At 45.8% G+C, this 19,549-nt stretch overlaps 1 protein-coding gene and 1 long non-coding RNA gene across 6 annotated transcripts in view; one reads left to right on the top strand and one right to left on the bottom strand.

The window, feature by feature from the left end:
• VAV2 (vav guanine nucleotide exchange factor 2) overlaps window positions 1-19,549 on the bottom strand; it is a 316,337-nt gene that overhangs the window by 53,988 nt on the left and 242,800 nt on the right. For all 4 annotated transcript variants that reach the window (XM_068249069.1, XM_068249071.1, XM_068249070.1 and 1 more), the window contains exons 9-13: window positions 14,695-14,794; window positions 12,515-12,610; window positions 11,615-11,683; window positions 7,320-7,406; window positions 3,386-3,471 (exon numbers count right to left, since the gene is read on the bottom strand). In XM_068249069.1, coding sequence (XP_068105170.1) covers window positions 3,386-3,471; window positions 7,320-7,406; window positions 11,615-11,683; window positions 12,515-12,610; window positions 14,695-14,794 — 438 coding nt within the window. The remainder of the gene's footprint in view (window positions 1-3,385; window positions 3,472-7,319; window positions 7,407-11,614; window positions 11,684-12,514; window positions 12,611-14,694; window positions 14,795-19,549) is intronic.
• LOC137527957 (uncharacterized) overlaps window positions 1-19,549 on the top strand; it is a 141,304-nt gene that overhangs the window by 102,857 nt on the left and 18,898 nt on the right. The window contains exon 4 of one of the 2 annotated variants that reach the window (XR_011023242.1): window positions 8,735-8,867. This is a non-coding gene — a long non-coding RNA (uncharacterized lncRNA). Of the gene's footprint in view, window positions 1-8,729; window positions 8,868-19,549 lie in introns of both variants that reach the window. The other variant, XR_011023241.1, reaches the window with a different exon arrangement.

Raw genomic sequence — 19,549 nt, 5'->3', positions numbered from 1 at the left:
AAATACAACCATCTAAACTTTCAAACAATTTAAAAATACAACCATCTATCATTTTCAAAAAATTTAAAAAAAGGGCAAAAAAACTTGCCCTCCGTAAAACATTCTTGGCAAATGCTTTCGACTTGGTTTGTCTTCCGCTGGCTCAAGGGTCCATCTGACCACAGATGCCTGGTCTGCAAAGCACGGTCAGGGCAGCTACAGCATGGGTCTCAGCAGGCTCCCACTTCGGGCCGCAATCCAACCTTCATTCCCCGCGGTGACAATGGCAGACTTGCCCTCCATAACGGATTCCCGTTAAAGGATTTAAAGTTAATTCATTTCAAATACACAGCAGGGCCTCGAAAGTCCGCCTCCTGTATTGTTATTTTTGGTCTCTACCTCGGGGCGGGCGTGCATGCCTACCTGCTGCCCTCCTTGGATGTGTAGTGGTAGCCGTTTCTCAGGCTCCACACCGGATTCCATCCCTCATTTTTCCGGCCATTACCCGGGGTCACAAATGACAGACTTGCCCGCCTCCATATGATTCTCGTGAAAGGAATGTGGTGTCATCTTTGCCCGCCATAACTGGTTCTCGTTAAAGGATTTAAAGTACATTCATTTCAAATACACAGCAGGGCCTCGAAAGTCCGCCTCCTGTATTGTTATTTTTGGTCACTACCTCGGGGCGGGCGGGCGGGCGTGCATGCCTGCCCGCTGCCCTCCTTGGATGTGTAGTGGTAGCCGTTGCTCAGGCTCCACACCGGATACAAACCTCTCATTCCCCGGCCATTACCCGGGGTCACAATGGCAGACTTGCCCGCCTCCACAGGATTCTCATTGTAGCGGTACTGAACAAGTACACAGCAAGTAGAAAATGTAAATTAAAAACAAATGTAAGCTTTTTAACAATGCCATGGAAAGTTGAGAAGGAAGTCACACATTACCTGACATCACTGAGTGAGGAAGAGCAATCACGCCATGTTGCGCAGTAGTCCAGCATGGCCGTCACTACGCAAACAGCTGTTTGCGGTGCGTTACACAGTGAGTTTGGTGTGTCAGTGTGAAGCAGTACTCTAATTACACTCTCTGATTGATGTATACACATGCAAGATGTTTGAAAGCACGTTAGGCCTGCAATTTAGCATTCAATGTGATTTCTGCCCTTAAAACGCTGCTTTGCGTCACATCCAGATTTTTCACCGGGACTTTTGGCATGTATCCCACTCCGCCATGCCCCCCCTCCAGGTGTTAGACCCCTTGAAACATCTTTTCCATCACTTTTGTGGCCAGCATAATTTTTTATATTTTTCAAAGTTCGCCTCCCCATTGAAGTCTATTGCGGTTCGCGAACCGAAAATCGGAGGTTCACAACATCTCTATTCGCCAATCACCACCAGTATGTCCACCTCACCAATCCCCACCAGTATGTCCACCTCACCAATCCCCACCATTAGGTCCACCTGACCAATCCCCACCATTAGATCCACCCCACCAATTGTCACCATCATGCCCACCTCACCAATCACCACCATAAGGTCCACCTTACAATCATCACCATTAGGTCCACCTTACAATCACCACCAGTATGTCCCGTCACCAATCACCACCATTATGTCCACCTCACCAATCCCCACCATTAGGTCCACCTCACCAATCCCCGCCATTAGGTCCACCTCACCAATCCCCGCCATTAGGTCCACCTCACCAATCTCCACCATTAGGTCCACCTCACCAATCCCCACCATTAGGTCCACCTCACCAATCACCACCATTAGGTCCACCTCACCAATCCCCACCCTTAGGTCCACCTCACCAATCCCCACCATTAGATCCACCTCACCAATCGCAACCTCACCAATCACCACCAGTATGTCCACATCACCAATCACCACCATTATGTGCACGTCACCAATCTCCACCATTATGTCCACCTCACAAATCACCACCATTATGTCCACCTCACGAATCACCACCATTATGTCCACCTCACCAACCACCACCATTATGTCCACCTCACAAATCACCACCATTATGTCCACCTCACAAATCACCACCATTATGTCCACCTCACCAATCATCACCATTATGTCCACCTCGCCAATCCCCACCATTAGGTCCACCTGACCAACCCCCACCATTAGATCCACCCCACCAATTGTCACCATCATGCCCACCTCACCAATCACCACCATAAGGTCCACCTTACAATCATCACCATTAGGTCCACCTTACAATCACCACCAGTATGTCCCGTCACCAATCACCACCATTATGTCCACCTCACCAATCCCCACCATTAGGTCCACCTCACCAATCCCCGCCATTAGGTCCACCTCACCAATCCCCGCCATTAGGTCCACCTCACCAATCCCCACCATTAGGTCCACCTCACCAATCCCCACCATTAGGTCCACCTCACCAATCACCACCATTAGGTCCACCTCACCAATCCCCACCCTTAGGTCCACCTCACCAATCCCCACCATTAGATCCACCTCACCAATCGCAACCTCACCAATCACCACCAGTATGTCCACATCACCAATTACCACCATTATGTCCACGTCACCAATCACCACCATTATGTCCACGTCACCAATCACCACCATTATGTGCACGTCACCAATCACCACCATTATGTCCTCTTCACCAATCACCACCATTATGTCCTCTTCACCAATCCCCACCATTATATCCACCTCACAAATCCCCACCATTATGTCCTCCTCACCAATCACCACCATTATGTCCACCTCATCAATCACCACCATTATGTCCACCTCACCAATCACCACCATTATGTCCACCTCACCAATCACCAGCATTATGTCCACCTCACCAACCACCACTATTATGTCCACCTCACCAATCCCCACCATTATGTCCTCCTCACCAATCACCACCATTATATCCACCTCACCAATCCCCACCATTATGTCCACCTCACCAATCGCCACCATTATGTCCACCTCACTAATCCCCACCATTATGTCAACCTCACCAATCCCCACCATTATGTCCACCTCACCAATCACCACCATTATATCCACCTCACCAATCCCCACCATTAGGTCCACCTCACCAATCCCCACCATTATGTCCACCTCACCAATCGCCACCATTATGCCCACCTCACCAATCGCCACCATTATGTCCACCTCACCAATCACCACCATTATGTCCACCTTACTAATCCCCACCATTATGTCCACCTCACCAATCCCCACCATTAGGTCCACCTCACCAATCACCACCATTAGGTCCACCTCACCAATCACCACCATTATATCCACCTCACCAATCCCCACCATTAGGTCCACCTCACCAATCCCCACCATTAGGTCCACCTCACCAATCCCCACCAGTATGTCCTCCTCATCAATCACCACCATTATGTCCATCTCACCTGTCTTGCTTGGCCTGGTTGACCATCGATCGGACCTTTAATTCTCCGTCTATCTTTGGTCTTCCAAACTCTTCCAGTTTTACTTGCTGCCAAGAATAATACATTTTTTTACAAATATAAATGCCGGCACGGTGAGGTGCTTTCTCCAGGTGAGGTGATAAAACACAGAATTTATAATTTAATAACAGTAATAAAAAGGAATTATAATTGCATACAGGTGCATACAGACTTATGCTGGACGCTGAAGCAGCCCAGAGTATGTTGCTACAAAGTGTTTGCGCAGCAAGCTGAAGGGGGCGCCATTGGATAGATACATATCTTTTGTCAGGCATCTGTACACGACACAATATAGGACGGGGCAGCAGCAATCAACGTTTAGCCTTTTTCATACAGACAAGGGGCAACTGCATCAATCAATCAATCACATTACTTGCATCAGAAGGGACCCAGCACCGCCTTGAAGTCAATTATCGGTTTTAATTTCAAATGTACAGAGTAGCTAAGCTGTTTTGACTGTCTAAGGCAGTCTTTCTCAACCTTTTAAACCTAGAGGAACCCTGCAAATAATTTTGGATCTCGAGGAACCCCTGCATGTATTTTACAGGAGACAGGGGCCCATATGCAATTCACTTTTTCACCTGAGTTTTCTCCTAGGAGATATTTTTAAACTTGTGAATGAAATGCCTTATAAACCACTAGCAAGCAAATACTCAAAATAATTCTGATAGTACCTTTTTACCTACTTTTTGGTACTTTTTCCATTGCAAAGTAATAAAAAGTTATTATTTATCAAAGATGAACAATTATCTCCTAGGAGAAAACGCAGGTAAAAGAGTGGTGGCACATGGCCCCTGGACTTTAAAAGTAGCTGTTTATTTCACTACCTCCTATTACAGTTCCCCTTATTATCCTTATTCCAGTGCATTTTATTAATGTGCTCGTTACTATTCTGACCCCCAATTTAGTGCTTCTCTTTATAGTATGCCCTATAATCTGCTCCTCTATTATACTTCCCCCACGATGGGGGAACATGCCAAGAAACCCCTGCAGAGTACTCAAGGAACCCTGGGGTGCCAGGGAGCCCTGGTTGAGAAAGTCTGATCTAAGGACTAAATTCATCAAATTGCGGTAATATTCCCCGTCAGGAGTGAACGTAACTACCGCGATATACGCTTGTAGCACAATAGTTACGGTACTCCACTAAAAGCGGCTGCGCTAATGGAATACCACGGTCATAATGGAATACCACAGTCATGGTACTAATGGAATACCGTGGTCATAATGGAATACCACAGTCATGGTACTAATGGAATACCATGGTCATAATGGAATACCACAGTCATGATACTAATGGAATACCATGGTCATAATGGAATACCACAGTCATGATACTAATGGAATACCATGGTCATAATGGAATACCACAGTCATGGTACTAATGGAATACCATGGTCATAATGGAATACCACAGTCATGGTACTAATGGAATACCGTGGTCATAATGGAATACCACAGTCATGGTACTAATGGAATACCATGGTCATAATGGAATACCACAGTCATGGTACTAATGGAATACCACGGTCATAATGGAATACCACGGTCATGGTACTAATGGAATACCATGGTCATAATGGAATACCACGGTCATGGTACTAATGGAATACCATGGTCATAATGGAATACCACGGTCATGGTACTAATGGAATACCATGGTCATAATGGAATACCACAGTCATGGTACTAATGGAATACCATGGTCATAATGGAATACCACAGTCATGGTACTAATGGAATACCATGGTCATAATGGAATACCACGGTCATGGTACTAATGGAATACCATGGTCATAATGGAATACCACAGTCATGGTACTAATGGAATACCATGGTCATAATGGAATACCACAGTCATGGTACTAATGGAATACCGTGGTCATAATGGAATACCACAGTCATGGTACTAATGGAATACCATGGTCATAATGGAATACCACAGTCATGGTACTAATGGAATACCATGGTCATAATGGAATACCACGGTCATGGTACTAATGGAATACCGTGGTCATAATGGAATACCACAGTCATGGTACTAATGGAATACCATGGTCATAATGGAATACCACAGTCATGGTACTAATGGAATACCATGGTCATAATGGAATACCACGGTCATGGTACTAATGGAATACCATGGTCATAATGGAATACCACGGTCATGGTACTAATGGAATACCGTGGTCATAATGGAATACCACAGTCATGGTACTAATGGAATACCATGGTCATAATGGAATACCACAGTCATGGTACTAATGGAATACCATGGTCATAATGGAATACCACAGTCATGGTACTAATGGAATACCATGGTCATAATGGAATACCACGGTCATGGTACTAATGGAATACCGTGGTCATAATGGAATACCACAGTCATGGTACTAATGGAATACCATGGTCATAATGGAATACCACAGTCATGGTACTAATGGAATACCATGGTCATAATGGAATACCACAGTCATGGTACTAATGGAATACCATGGTCATAATGGAATACCACGGTCATGGTACTAATGGAATACCACGGTCATAATGGAATACCACAGTCATAATGGAATACCACGGTCATGGTACTAATGGAATACCATGGTCATAATGGAATACCACGGTCATGGTACTAATGGAATACCGTGGTCATAATGGAATACCACAGTCATGGTACTAATGGAATACCATGGTCATAATGGAATACCACGGTCATGGTACTAATGGAATACCATGGTCATAATGGAATACCACAGTCATGGTACTAATGGAATACCATGGTCATAATGGAATACCACGGTCATGGTACTAATGGAATACCGTGGTCATAATGGAATACCACAGTCATGGTACTAATGGAATACCATGGTCATAATGGAATACCACGGTCATGGTACTAATGGAATACCATGGTCATAATGGAATACCACAGTCATGGTACTAATGGAATACCATGGTCATAATGGAATACCACGGTCATGGTACTAATGGAATACCATGGTCATAATGGAATACCACGGTCATGGTACTAATGGAATACCGTGGTCATAATGGAATACCACGGTCATGGTACTAATGGAATACCGTGGTCATAATGGAATACCACAGTCATGGTACTAATGGAATACCATGGTCATAATGGAATACCACAGTCATGGTACTAATGGAATACCATGGTCATAATGGAATACCACGGTCATGGTACTAATGGAATACCATGGTCATAATGGAATACCACGGTCATGGTACTAATGGAATACCGTGGTCATAATGGAATACCACGGTCATGGTACTAATGGAATACCGTGGTCATAATGGAATACCACAGTCATGGTACTAATGGAATACCATGGTCATAATGGAATACTACAGTCATGGTACTAATGGAATACCGTGGTCATAATGGAATACCACAGTCATGGTACTAATGGAATACCAGTCATGGTATGAGCGCATCTCGTGGTAGTGACGGGCGCATGCAACGAAGAATATTAGTGCCCACTTTGTAATATTACCACGCGTTGTGTATGTGCAATAATATTATTGCAATTTAATGAATCAAGCCCTGTGATTGCCACTGTGTAAGTTTGAAATAAAACCACAAATTGACTTCAAGATGGTGCTGGGTCTCGTCCTCAACTTTGGCACTTCTTTTAATCACACAGCAAAAATAATGCTGAACGCCCCCAAGTGATTTCTCGCTGCTGGTCCTATCGAAAACAATGGCGCTCATTTAACAGTATCTAGATGGGAAAATATGTGTCAGTGCGTTTGTGCAAGTAAATCCCTTTAGGTGTGTGCCAGGTTGGTGATGCTCCTCCCGCCCCCGGCACACATCGTACGCTGCGTCTGTACGTCCCCAAACACGGCAGATACTCACCAAGTTTTCTATAGAGTTCTGGAACTCGCTGATCTTCTTTAGCGTCTCTTTGTCCCGTTTTACTTCATTAATGTACATGGCTAAATCCTGCGATACAAAAGAATAAAAGTCAGAAAAAGTGAGGCAAGACAAATACACACACCTGCAAAGCAAACAGCACGGGCAGAGCAGCGGGGCGGCCCGCGGAGGAGAGGATATCACAGCGTGATCTCATGGAAGAGGTCACCGCACAGGGAGCGGATATCAGTTGGGGGTTTGGTGGGTGGAGATTGAGACGGATGGGGGGGGGCAGATATCACAGCGGGATCTCATGGAAGAGGTCACTGCACAGGGAGTGGATATCACGGCGGGGTGGGGGTTTAGTGGGTGGAGATTGAGATGGATGTGGGGGCGGATATCAAAGCGGGATCTCATGGAAGAGGTCACTGCACAGGGAGTGGATATCACGGCGGGGTGGGGGTTTGGTGGGTGGAGATTGAGACGGATGGGGGGGGCGGATATCACAGCGGGATCTCATGGAAGAGGTCACTGCACAGGGAGTGGATATCACGGCGGGGTGGGGGTTTGGTGGGTGGAGATTGAGACGGATGGGGGGGTGGATATCACAGCAGGATCTCATGGACGAGGTCACCGCACAGGGAGCGGATATCACGGTGGGGTGGGGGATTTGGTGGGTGGAGATTGAGACCTATCGGGGTGGAGGGGGGGCGGATATCACAGCGGGATCTCATGGAAGAGGTCACTGCACAGGGAGTGGATATCACGGCAGGGTGGGGGTTTGGTGGGTGGAGATTGAGACGGATGGGGGGGCGGATATCACAGCGGGATCTCATGGAAGAGGTCACTGTGCAGGGAGAGGATATCACGGCGGGGTGAGGGTTTGGTGGGTGGAGATTGAGATGGATGTGGGGGCGTATATCACAGCAGGATCTCATGGACGAGGTCACCGCACAGGGAGCGGATATCACGGCGGGGTGGGGGATTTGGTGGGTGGAGATTGAGACCTATCGGGGGGGAGGATATCACAGCGGGATCTCATGGAAGAGGTCACCGCGCAACAGATTCGCCCCCGCTGAACAGGATGGCGATCGCTGAGCTCCCGAGGTTCAGTCCAGACTCCAGCCGACAGACGTCCCACCCCCAGAACACTCCGGCTTTTATAATTGGACAAATAAATCGAAGATTCCACTTTGTTTTAGTTAAAGAGACACTGAAGCGAAAAAAAAATGATGATATAATGAATTGGTTGTGTGGTACAGATAATTACTAGAACATTGGTTGCAAAAAAATATTCTCATATTTTTATTTTCAATTATATAGGGGTTATTTTTTTTTTTTTTTTTATAACATTGCATCATTCTTTAATATTTGCAGTTTACACACTACTCAGCATTCTAAATGTTTTCACAGAGCAGTCTTATGAACTATTGACCTTTCCTCTGGGGAGAAAAAGAAAATACAGTGACTGACAGTTGAGATCACACGCGTCAGAAGACAGAGCTCTCTGCGAATTTGAATGCCGTGGAGCTCAATGGCTTTTTTGCATAGGTAACAACTGGAGTGTCTTAACTCTTCCTGTACTGGAAACAATATTAGACTTACAGGGGTTGGACAAAATAATGGAAACACCTTGGAAAAAAAAATTGGCTTGATTCACAAAGTGGTGCTAACCCAGTTAGAGACTTTAGGCGTGATAACCATTGCACCACGCTGGTGAAAAGCCAGTTTAGGCATGATAAGTTTAGGCATGATAAGTTTAGGCGTGATAAGTTTAGGCGTGATAAGTTTAGGCGTGATAAGTTTAGGCGTGATAAGTTTACATCGCGCGCAAAGTCCCGCACTCAAAGCAGCGCCATTAAACTCTATGCGAAGTGCACCAGACTTTGCTAGCGCAAAACTTTGGATCAGCTGTGCACTGCGGTGCTAACCCAGTTGGTGCTATAGTTATCACGCCTAAACTTATCACACCTAAACTTATCACGCCTAAACCGAGTTTAGGTGTGATAAAGGGCTTTTCACCAGCGTGCTAACTGTTAGCCCCCCCTGGCGGTATAAAAAATTCCGCCAGGACGGAGCGCAGCAGGTTTTTTTTTATTTTTTTTTTCTTATATCATGTAGCGAGCCCAGGGCTCGCTACATGATAGCCGCTGCTCAGCGGCATCCCCCCGCCCGCTTCGATCGCCTTCGGCGATCTCCGATCAGGAAATCCCGTTCGAAGAACGGGATTTCCTGAAGGGCTTCCCCCGTCGCCATGGCGACGGGGCGGGATGACGTCACTGACGTCGGGACGTCATTGGGAGTCCCGAACCACCCCTCAGCGCTGCCTGGCACTGATTGGCCAGGCAGCGCACGGGGTCTGGGGGGGCCGCGCGGCGCGACGGATAGCGGCGATCGAGCGCGGGGCGGCGGCGATCGGTGTGCTGACACAGCTAGCAAAGTGCTAGCTGCGTGCAGCAAAAAAAAATTAAACAAATCGGCCCAGCAGGGCCGGAGAAAACCTCCTGCGCGGCTTACCCCGAACTACGTTCGGGGTTACTGCCAAGGAGGTTAGCACCGCTTTGTGAATCAAGCCCAATATATTTTAATATGGTGTAGGTCCACCTTTTGCGGCAATTACAGCCTCAATTCTCCGAGGTATTGATTCATACAAATTGTGAATTGTTTCTAAAGGAATTTTAGCCCATTCTTCAGTTCTTTTAGAGACGATGGTGGCAGAAATCGACTTCTTACTTGAATCTCTAATAACGGCCATAAGTGCTGAATAATGTTGAGATCTGGGGATTGTGGTGGCCAGATGAGATGCTCAACTTCATTAGAATGTTCCTCGTGCCATTCTTTAACAATTGTAGCTGTATGGATTGGGGCATTATCATCTTGAAAGATGGCATTCCCCTCCGGAAACAGTTCTTGAACCATAGGATGAACTTGGTTGCCCAAAATTCCTAAATAGTCTTGGCTGTTAATTCTTCCATGAAGGGAAATCATTGGCCCGACGGATTTCCAAGAAATAGCACCCCAGATCATCACAGAACCCCCGCCATGTTTTACGGTTGGGAGAAGGCAGTCTGGATGAAATGCTTATTTCGGCTGTCTCCAAACGTACACTCGGCCGGAGGTCGGAAATAAGGTAAACGATGATTCGTCTGAGAAAATCACATTTTTCCACTGCTCGAGGGACCAATTCTGGTTTCCACACCACTCTAAACGCTTTGAAACATTTGTCTTTGAGAGCAGAGGGTTTCTAATTGCAGTCCTTCTGTGGAATCCAGATTTGTGCAGCTCCTGACGAACAGTTTTTGTGGAAACTGGGTTCGGTAGGTGTTCATTCAGCTCTGCAGTGATTTTAGGAGCCGTGGTCTTGCGAGCTTTTTTAACAATTCGATTTAGAGTCCGACGGTCTCTCTCAGACAACTTCGACTTTCGGCCACAACTGTGCTTTGCTGAGGACGTTTTTCCTTCTCTTTCAAAGTCAGTGATTACTTTTGAGACAGTACCTCCTGAAATGCCAAGCATTCAGGCAGTTTCTGTTATAGTAGCTCCTGCCATACGAGCACCAACAATTTGGCCTCTTTAAAAGGCTTAGAGATCTTTATAAATTATAACCAACTTTTGTTTAAATATCTGTAAAAAACAATTATTTTAATTAAATAACAAAAATAATCAACATTTTTTTTTACATATGTCAAGTTTTGATTGCTTAAAACATGTTCAAAGATTATGATGCCAAAATGTTAGGTGTTTCCATTATTTTGTCCAAACCCTGTATGTCTCTGCTCCTAATATTTTATTTCTTAGCTGTACTACACATACAAATCATTATATAATTTTTATTTTTTGCTTCAGTATCTCTTTAAAGCTGCACTTCAATTCTCTTAAAGTGGGATTTTACTCCCAAAACTAACATTTCAGTAACTACTGTTAGGTACATAAAAGGACATTCAAAAGCATTCCTAAGTAATCCCGATGTGTAAAAACATTTATTTTCACTGCAGAGAGCAGTTCAGGCTTTCTTATCTCTGGCTCATCGGCAAATGTAATCATTGCCGGCCAGGAGACGCTCTCTGCCTGTGTCTTCACTCCGCTCCCTCCCTCAGCTGAACAGACATCGCCATGGCAACAGCTGAGTTACTTCAGCAGAAGAAGGGAGGCAGAGTGAGGCCAGATTCCTGCTAATTTGCTGCCGCGGGGGTCATGGTGTCCTGCAAGTTCCTTTTACCCCGGGGGCCCATTGTGGCTTGAACCGGCCCCTGGTCATCAGAGGGGCTTGGATATACACCGGAGAATAGAGCGCTTACCTTCATGGCTTCCAGGGCTTCGCTCAGCGTTTGCTTCTCCGGAGAGTCCGTCGTGTGATCCAGCAGCTCCTGCGTTATGATAGAATGAAACTCAGCCAAGTGATCGCCGGACGTTGTCCCTCCAACACCGGAAATTATTATGTCCTACAGAACTACAAATCCCAGCTGCCCCTGCTTGTAGAACATCTCTGTACAGTGACTTATCATTCTCATACCGGACTAACAAGAGCATATCAAAACGCCTATGAACAGAAACCCTCTGTGCCACCTGTAACAACCAATCAGATTCTCCTTGCAACCTTACAGCATGAGTCAGACATCAGTTGGAGTCTGATTGGCCATTATGAGTACAAGAGCATATGAAACCGCCTATGAAAAGAAACCCTGTGCCGCCTGTAACAATCAATCAGATTCTCCTTGCAACCTTACAGCATGAGTCAGACATTTAGATGCTCCCTGCAACCTTACAGCATGAGTCAAACATCAAATGCTCGCTGCAACCTTACAGCATGAGTCAGACATCACATGCTCCCTGCAACCTTACAGCATGAGTCAGACATCAGTTGGAGTCTGATTGGCCATTACGAGTACAAGAGCATATGAAAACGCCTATGAACAGAAACCCTCTGTGCCGCCTGTAACAACCAATCAGATTCTCCTTGCAACCTTATAGCATGAGTCAGACATTAGATGCTCCCTGCAACCTTACAGCATGAGTCAGACATCAGTTGGAGTCTGATTGGCCATTACGAGTACCAATTTGTTCCTCTGTGTTACTTTACTCCCACAAAGGACAATACTAACAACAAAAACACGATGAGGGCAGAGTAGAGGCACAGGAAGGGACATTGTGGTGGGATCCTCACTGTTATCAAGCTCTAGCGACGGAGGAGGACTCACTTTCAGCAGCAGGTGATACTTTAGTACTCGTTGCATAGGGATCACCATCAGGTCCTGCAGCTTAAATTTCCCATCCTGGACCTTCAGGGAACATTCCTGCACAGAGAGGAAAAGAGAGGTTAACTATATAGCCATTATCAGATTTCAGTTTTACAGCTGCCAGAGGGTTAGGTGATGAGAAGGTGGGTTTAAAGGCTGATGAGGGTTAAGCCCTGTACACATCAGATGTAAATTGTTCAAAAAGAACAATCAATAATGGAAGACACAGTCAAGAACGACGTGTCCTTAGTGATGGTCTAATCCTCCTCATCTGTGTCTAATCTGAAATTGTAATTTGACCCTCCCCTGTGTCACATGACTACCTATAACAGATAAGCCCATGTGAAAGCACAGGCTGTAAACAATATGTCTGCTCCCATGAATCAGGAAGTAGAAACTGTGCAGATTTATTTTACGATTTGTATTGGCTGTAACAAGTACATGTTTTTTGTTTAACCTTCCTGGCGGTAAGCCCGAGCTGAGCTCGGGCTATGCCGCCGGAAGGCACCGCTCAGGCCCCGCTGGGCCGATTTGCATATTTTTTTTTTTCCTGCACGCAGCTAGCACTTTGCTAGCTGCGTGCAGTGCCCGATCGCCGCCGCTACCCGCCGATCCGCCGCTATCCGTCGCGCCGCAGCCGCCCCCCCCCCAGACCCCGTGCGCTGCCTGGCCAATCAGTGCCAGGCAGCTCTATGGGGTGGATCGGAATCCCCTATGACGTCACGACGTCGTTGACGTCGGTGACGTCATCCCGCCCCGTCGCCATGGCGACGGGGGAAGCCCTCCAGGAGATCCCGTTCTTTGAACGGGATCTCCTGATCGCCGATCGCCGGCGGCGATCGGAGGGGCTGGGGGGATGCCGCTGAGCAGCGGCTATCATGTAGCGAGACTTTGTCTCGCTACATGAAAAAAAAAAAAAAAATTAAAAAAAAAAAGATTTGCTGCCCCCTGGCGATTTTTTAGCAAACCGCCAGGAGGGTTAAAGGTTATTATGCTGTTGTGTATCTTTTAGAGCAGAGAGGAGATCTGAGTTCAGGTCCACTTTAACTTGCAAACATCTGGGAAGTTGGACACAAATACATTGATAAACAGCCATACACGTTACCGACATCACTCTACCAACTTCAGATACTCCTTACAGACACCTCGCTACCAACTTATGAAGTTCCTGTGATGATTTTCCATCATCACGATGTACAAATATGCCCAAACACTTTCCTACTAGGATGCTGGTATATGCTACTTCTAAATAACAGGATCTCAACACTTCTTCTTGTTACGCAGCTGCATTTAGCGGACGTCGTGGTCATGATCTACTGATTTCTATACAGACTATTGTCTACGAATGATTGTCAGATGAAATGATCTGCCGGCTACATTGGCCAAAGTGACCGAGAACCGTCACTTATCCAGGGCTGTGGAGTCGACGAGTCGAAGCAATTTTGGGTACCTGGAGTCGGAGTCGGTGGTTTCATAAACTGAGAAGTCCGATGATTTTTGTACCGACTCCACGGCCCTGCACTTTATTGTCTTTTTCAGTCGTTTGCCTCCATTTTCTTTAATGATAATTGATCGATCTGTCATTCAATTTGAACGATTTCAATCTCATGCGTGTATGGTGTAAGGAATTTAAGCATAAGTATATACACTGTCAGCCATCTTGTATCCTGTCTGCCAAATTTTTAACCGCATCGGCCGGGTGAAACTGAGAATAACTTTGAGTGCACCACCCTAACTGTCATGACACCTGCAAGATATGCCACATGTTTATGCGGGGACTTTCCTGTACTTTTTGACAAACATGTAACTGGGTTAAAGGTTCTTTATCTATTGAGTTTGCGCAACCTATGAAATTTGTGTATAAAAATAAACCCTGCCTTAATACACATCAATCTGAATATCAACTGCAAAGCCTGTCTGTGTGTCTTCATTGTAGTTGATTCAGGTTCAACGCTGGTACTGGCTAGAAATCACAGAGCATTATTTCTAGGTCATCCCTGATGGTGAATTGGGTCTGAAAATGGACCGATCTTTTCATATGGGTTTTGTCATCAACAATTCAAAGGTCTACTTGAAAAGGGCACATTAGATGCAGAAGACCTTACAATAGTAAAAAAATTAAAAAGAAGCAGAAGATCTACCTCAATCTTCATCTTCACGTCCTCCCGGGACGCAATCAGCTGGTCCAGAGTCTGCTGGGAATATTCAATATGGCTGCAGTACTCTCCGTAGATCAACAGCCTGCCCAAGACAAAAACACGGAGGGGTTAAACATACAGTTTACAGATATCATAATCATTTATTTCGCCAAGCAGTAGTGGGTCATGGCCAGAATTGACTGGGGGGAGTGTGTGGATGGAGTTCAAGAGGTTGACAGCTGAAGGGAAGAGTTTCTGTGTCTTGCAGTGCAGGTGGATAGGACCTGGAACCTAAGCAAGCTGACTAAACCTGAAGCAAGCTGACTAAAGTAGCGGTGGCCAGGGTGAGAGGAATCGTTTGCGGTCCTCAGTGCTCTAGAGCGCAGTCTAGACTTGTCGTCGAGTAGGGGGAGAAGTTTCCTGATGATTCTATCTGCTGATCTGATGACATTCTGAAGTTTGTATCTATCGCTGGCGGAGGAGCCGGCGTACCAGACTAGGATAGAAGAGCAGAGGACATATTCTGTGGTGGCAGAGTAGAATCTTGTCAGAACCTCTTGGGCCATACCAAATGTCTTTAGCTGGTGGAGGAAGAGTCTTTTCTGGGCTATCACCAGGGTGGGGCCGGTGTTAGCCTTCCAGCTCAGGTCACTGGAGACGGTGGAGCCCAGAAGGTGGACATACAGCTCAGGTCACTGGAGACGGTGGAGCCCAGAAGGTGGACATAAGAGTACTCTTGCCACTTTAGTGCCATAAATGTGGATTGGAGGTGGTGTGGAGGCATGCTTCTTGAAATCAGCGATATATTCCCCATCCCGACTTTACTCTGCGATCTCTCACAGCCATCGCCTAAGTCCCATTCCCGCCTAGCCTGCCTTGTCATATAACCTCTAATGTTCCTGGATGGTCTGGATGCCTCTTTGTCATCCTCCCGTCACATACTGTTCTCTATTACTGTAACAGTATGGCTTCTTTCCATACGCCTCATATTACTGGGATAAGATGTCGTCTCCTGAAATGTGAGACAGATGTGAATGATTCTGTGTACCCTATAAAACACTGTAATAGGACAGCACTGTATAACGCTACATAGCTATATAGCTAACTAGGCATACTCTAAACTAGCAGTAAAAGAGCTTAACTGCGCTTTCACTCACATTAAACCCTTCATCAGCTGCGGCAAACACGAGCTTCAACTCACAAAGCCTCAGATACAGAAGACAGAAAAATGTGCTACGGAACAAACACCCCAATCACCGGGTGCAACAGTCACAGCACGATCGTGTGAATTCAATAACGAACAGACAAGCCAGGACTCAGGACAAGAGAAGTCATACTGTGCAGCCTCCATACATACAGAATAAGAGCAGATACTGAGAATTACAGCCAGCATACAGGACAAGAGAAGCCATACTGTGCAGCCCCCATACATACAGAATAAGAGCAGATACTGAGAATTACACCCAGCATACAGGGCAAGAGAAGTCACACTGTGCAGCCTCCATACATACAGAATAAGAGCAGATACTGAGAATTACACCCAGCATACAGGACAAGAGAAGCCATACTGTGCAGCCTCCATACATACAGGACGAGAGCAGATACTGAGAATCACACCCGGCATACAGGACAAGAGAAGTCATACTGTGCAGCCTCCATACATACAGAATAAGAGCAGATACTAAGAATTACACCCGGCATATAGGACCAGACAAGTCATACTGTGCAGTCTCCATACATACAGAATAACAGCAGATACTGAGAATTACACCTGGCATACAGGACCAGAGAAGTGTTACTGTGCAGCCTCCATACATACAGCATAAGAGCAGATACTGAGAATTACACCCAGCATACAGGTCAAGAGAAGTCATACTGTGCAGCCTCCATACATACAGAATAAGAGCAGATACTGAGAATTACACCTGGCATACAGGACCAGAGAAGTCATACTGTGCAGCCTCCATACATACATAGAGGATAAGAGCAGATACTGAGAATTACACCCGGCATACAGGACAAGAGAAGCCATACTGTGCAGCCTCCATACATACAGAATAAGAGCAGATACTGAGAATTACACCTGGCATACAGGACAACAGGACAAGAGAAGTCATACTGTGCAGCCTCCATATATACAGAATACGAGCAGATACTGAGAATTACACCCGGCATACAGGACAAGAGAAGTCATACTATGCAGCCTTCATACATACAGAATAAGAGCAGATACTGAGAATTACACCCGGCATACAGGACAAGAGAAGCCATACTGTGCAGCCTCCATACATACAGGATAAGAGCAAATACTGAGAATTACACCCGGCATACAGGACAAGAGAAGTCATACTGTGCAGCCTCCATACATACAGAATACGAGCAAATACTGAGAATTACACCCGGCATACAGGACAAGAGAAGCCATACTGTGCAGCCTGCATATATACAGAATAAGAGCAGATACTGAGAATTACACCCGGCATACAGGACAAGAGAAGTCATACTGTGCAGCCTCCATACATACAGAATACGAGCAGATACTGAGAATTACACCCGGCATACAGAACAAGAGAAGTCATACTGTGCAGCCTCCATATATACAGAATAAGGGCAGATACAGAGAATTACACCCAGCATAGAGGACAAGAGAAGCCATACTGTGCAGCCTCCATACATACAGAATAAGAGCAGATACCGAGAATTACACCCAGCATAGAGGACAAGAGAAGCCATACTGTGCAGCCTCCATACATACAGAATAACAGCAGATACTGAGAATTGCACTCAGGATACAGGACAAGAGAAGTCATACTGTGCAGCCTCCATACATACAGAATAAGAACAGATACTGAGAGCTACACCCGGCATACAGGACAAGAGAAGTCATACTGTGCAGCCTTCATACATACAGAATAAGAGCAGATACTGAGAATTACACCCGGCATACAGGACAAGAGAAGCCATACTGTGCAGCCTCCATACATACAGGATAAGAGCAAATACTGAGAATTACACCCGGCATACAGGACAAGAGAAGTCATACTGTGCAGCCTCCATACATACAGAATAACAGCAGATACTGAGAATTGCACTCAGGATACAGGACAAGAGAAGCCATACTGTGCAGCCTCCATACATACAGAATAAGAACAGATACTGAGAGCTACACCCGGCATAAAGGACAAGAGAAGTCATACTGTGCAGCCTTCATACATACAGAATAAGAGCAGATACTGAGAATTACACCCGGTATACAGGACAAGAGAAGCCATACTGTGCAGCCTGCATATATACAGAATAAGAGCAGATACTGAGAATTACACCTGGCATACAGGACAACAGGACAAGAGAAGTCATACTGTGCAGCCTCCATACATACAGAATACAAGCAGATACTGAGAATTACACCCGGCATACAGGACAAGAGAAGTCATACTATGCAGCCTTCATACATACAGAATAAGAGCAGATACTGAGAATTACACCTGGCATACAGGACAACAGGACAAGAGAAGTCATACTGTGCAGCCTCCATACATACAGAATACGAGCAGATACTGAGAATTACACCCGGCATACAGGACAAAAGAAGTCATACTGTGCAGCCTCCATACATACAGAATAAGAGCAGATACTGAGAATTACACCCGACATACAGGACAAGAGAAGTCATACTGTGCAGCCTTCATACATACAGAATAAGAGCAGATACTGAGAATTACACCCGGCATACAGGACAAGAGAAGCCATACTGTGCAGCCTGCATATATACAGAATAAGAGCAGATACTGAGAATTACACCCGGCATACAGGACAAGAGAAGTCATACTGTGCAGCCTCCATACATACAGAATACGAGCAAATACTGAGAATTACACCCGGCATACAGGACCAGAGAAGTCATACTGTGCAGCCTCCATACATACAGAATAAGAGCAGATACTGAGAATTACACCCGGCATACAGGACAAGAGAAGCCATACTGTGCAGCCTCCATACATACAGAATAAGAGCAGATACTGAGAATTACACCCGGCATACAGGACAAGAGAAGCCATACTGTGCAGCCTCCGTACATACAGGATAAGAGCAGATACTGAGAGCTACACCCGACATACAGGACAAGAGAAGTCATACTGTGCAGCCTCCATATATACAGAGTAAGGGCAGATACAGAGAATTACACCCACATACAGGGCAAGAGAAGTCATACTGTGCAGCCTCCATACATACAGAATAAGAGCAGATACTGAGAATTACACCCAGCATAGAGGACAAGAGAAGCCATACTGTGCAGCCTCCATACATACAGAATAACAGCAGATACTGAGAATTGCACTCAGGATACAGGACAAGAGAAGCCATACTGTGCAGCCTCCATACATACAGAATAAGAACAGATACTGAGAGCTACACCCGGCATACAGGACAAGAGAAGTCATACTGTGCAGCCTCTATACATATAGAATAAGAGCAGATACTGAGAATTACACCCAGCATAGAGCACTGAGAATTACACTCAGCATACAGCACAAGAGAAGTCATACTGTGCAGCCGCTATACATACAGAATAAGAGCAGATACTGAGAATTACACCCAGCATACAGCACTGAGAATTACACCCAGCATACAGCACTGAGAATTACACCCGGCATACAGGACATGAGAAGTCATACTGTGCAGCCTCCATACATACAGAATAAGAACAGATATATATGGAACTAATACTGTGCAGTATCCATATATAGTGAATCTAAGTAATGGGAGTGGAAGCAGTACTGTGCAGCACACATACATACACTCAGATCTCCCCGCGTATCACATTGCCCCACAGAACCCGCTGCGGTAATTAGTCGGC

The sequence above is a fragment of the Hyperolius riggenbachi genome, chromosome 8 (genome assembly GCF_040937935.1).
Source record: "Hyperolius riggenbachi isolate aHypRig1 chromosome 8, aHypRig1.pri, whole genome shotgun sequence".
Lineage (NCBI taxonomy): Eukaryota > Metazoa > Chordata > Amphibia > Anura > Hyperoliidae > Hyperolius > Hyperolius riggenbachi.
This window is presented reverse-complemented; position numbering and strand designations above follow the sequence as displayed.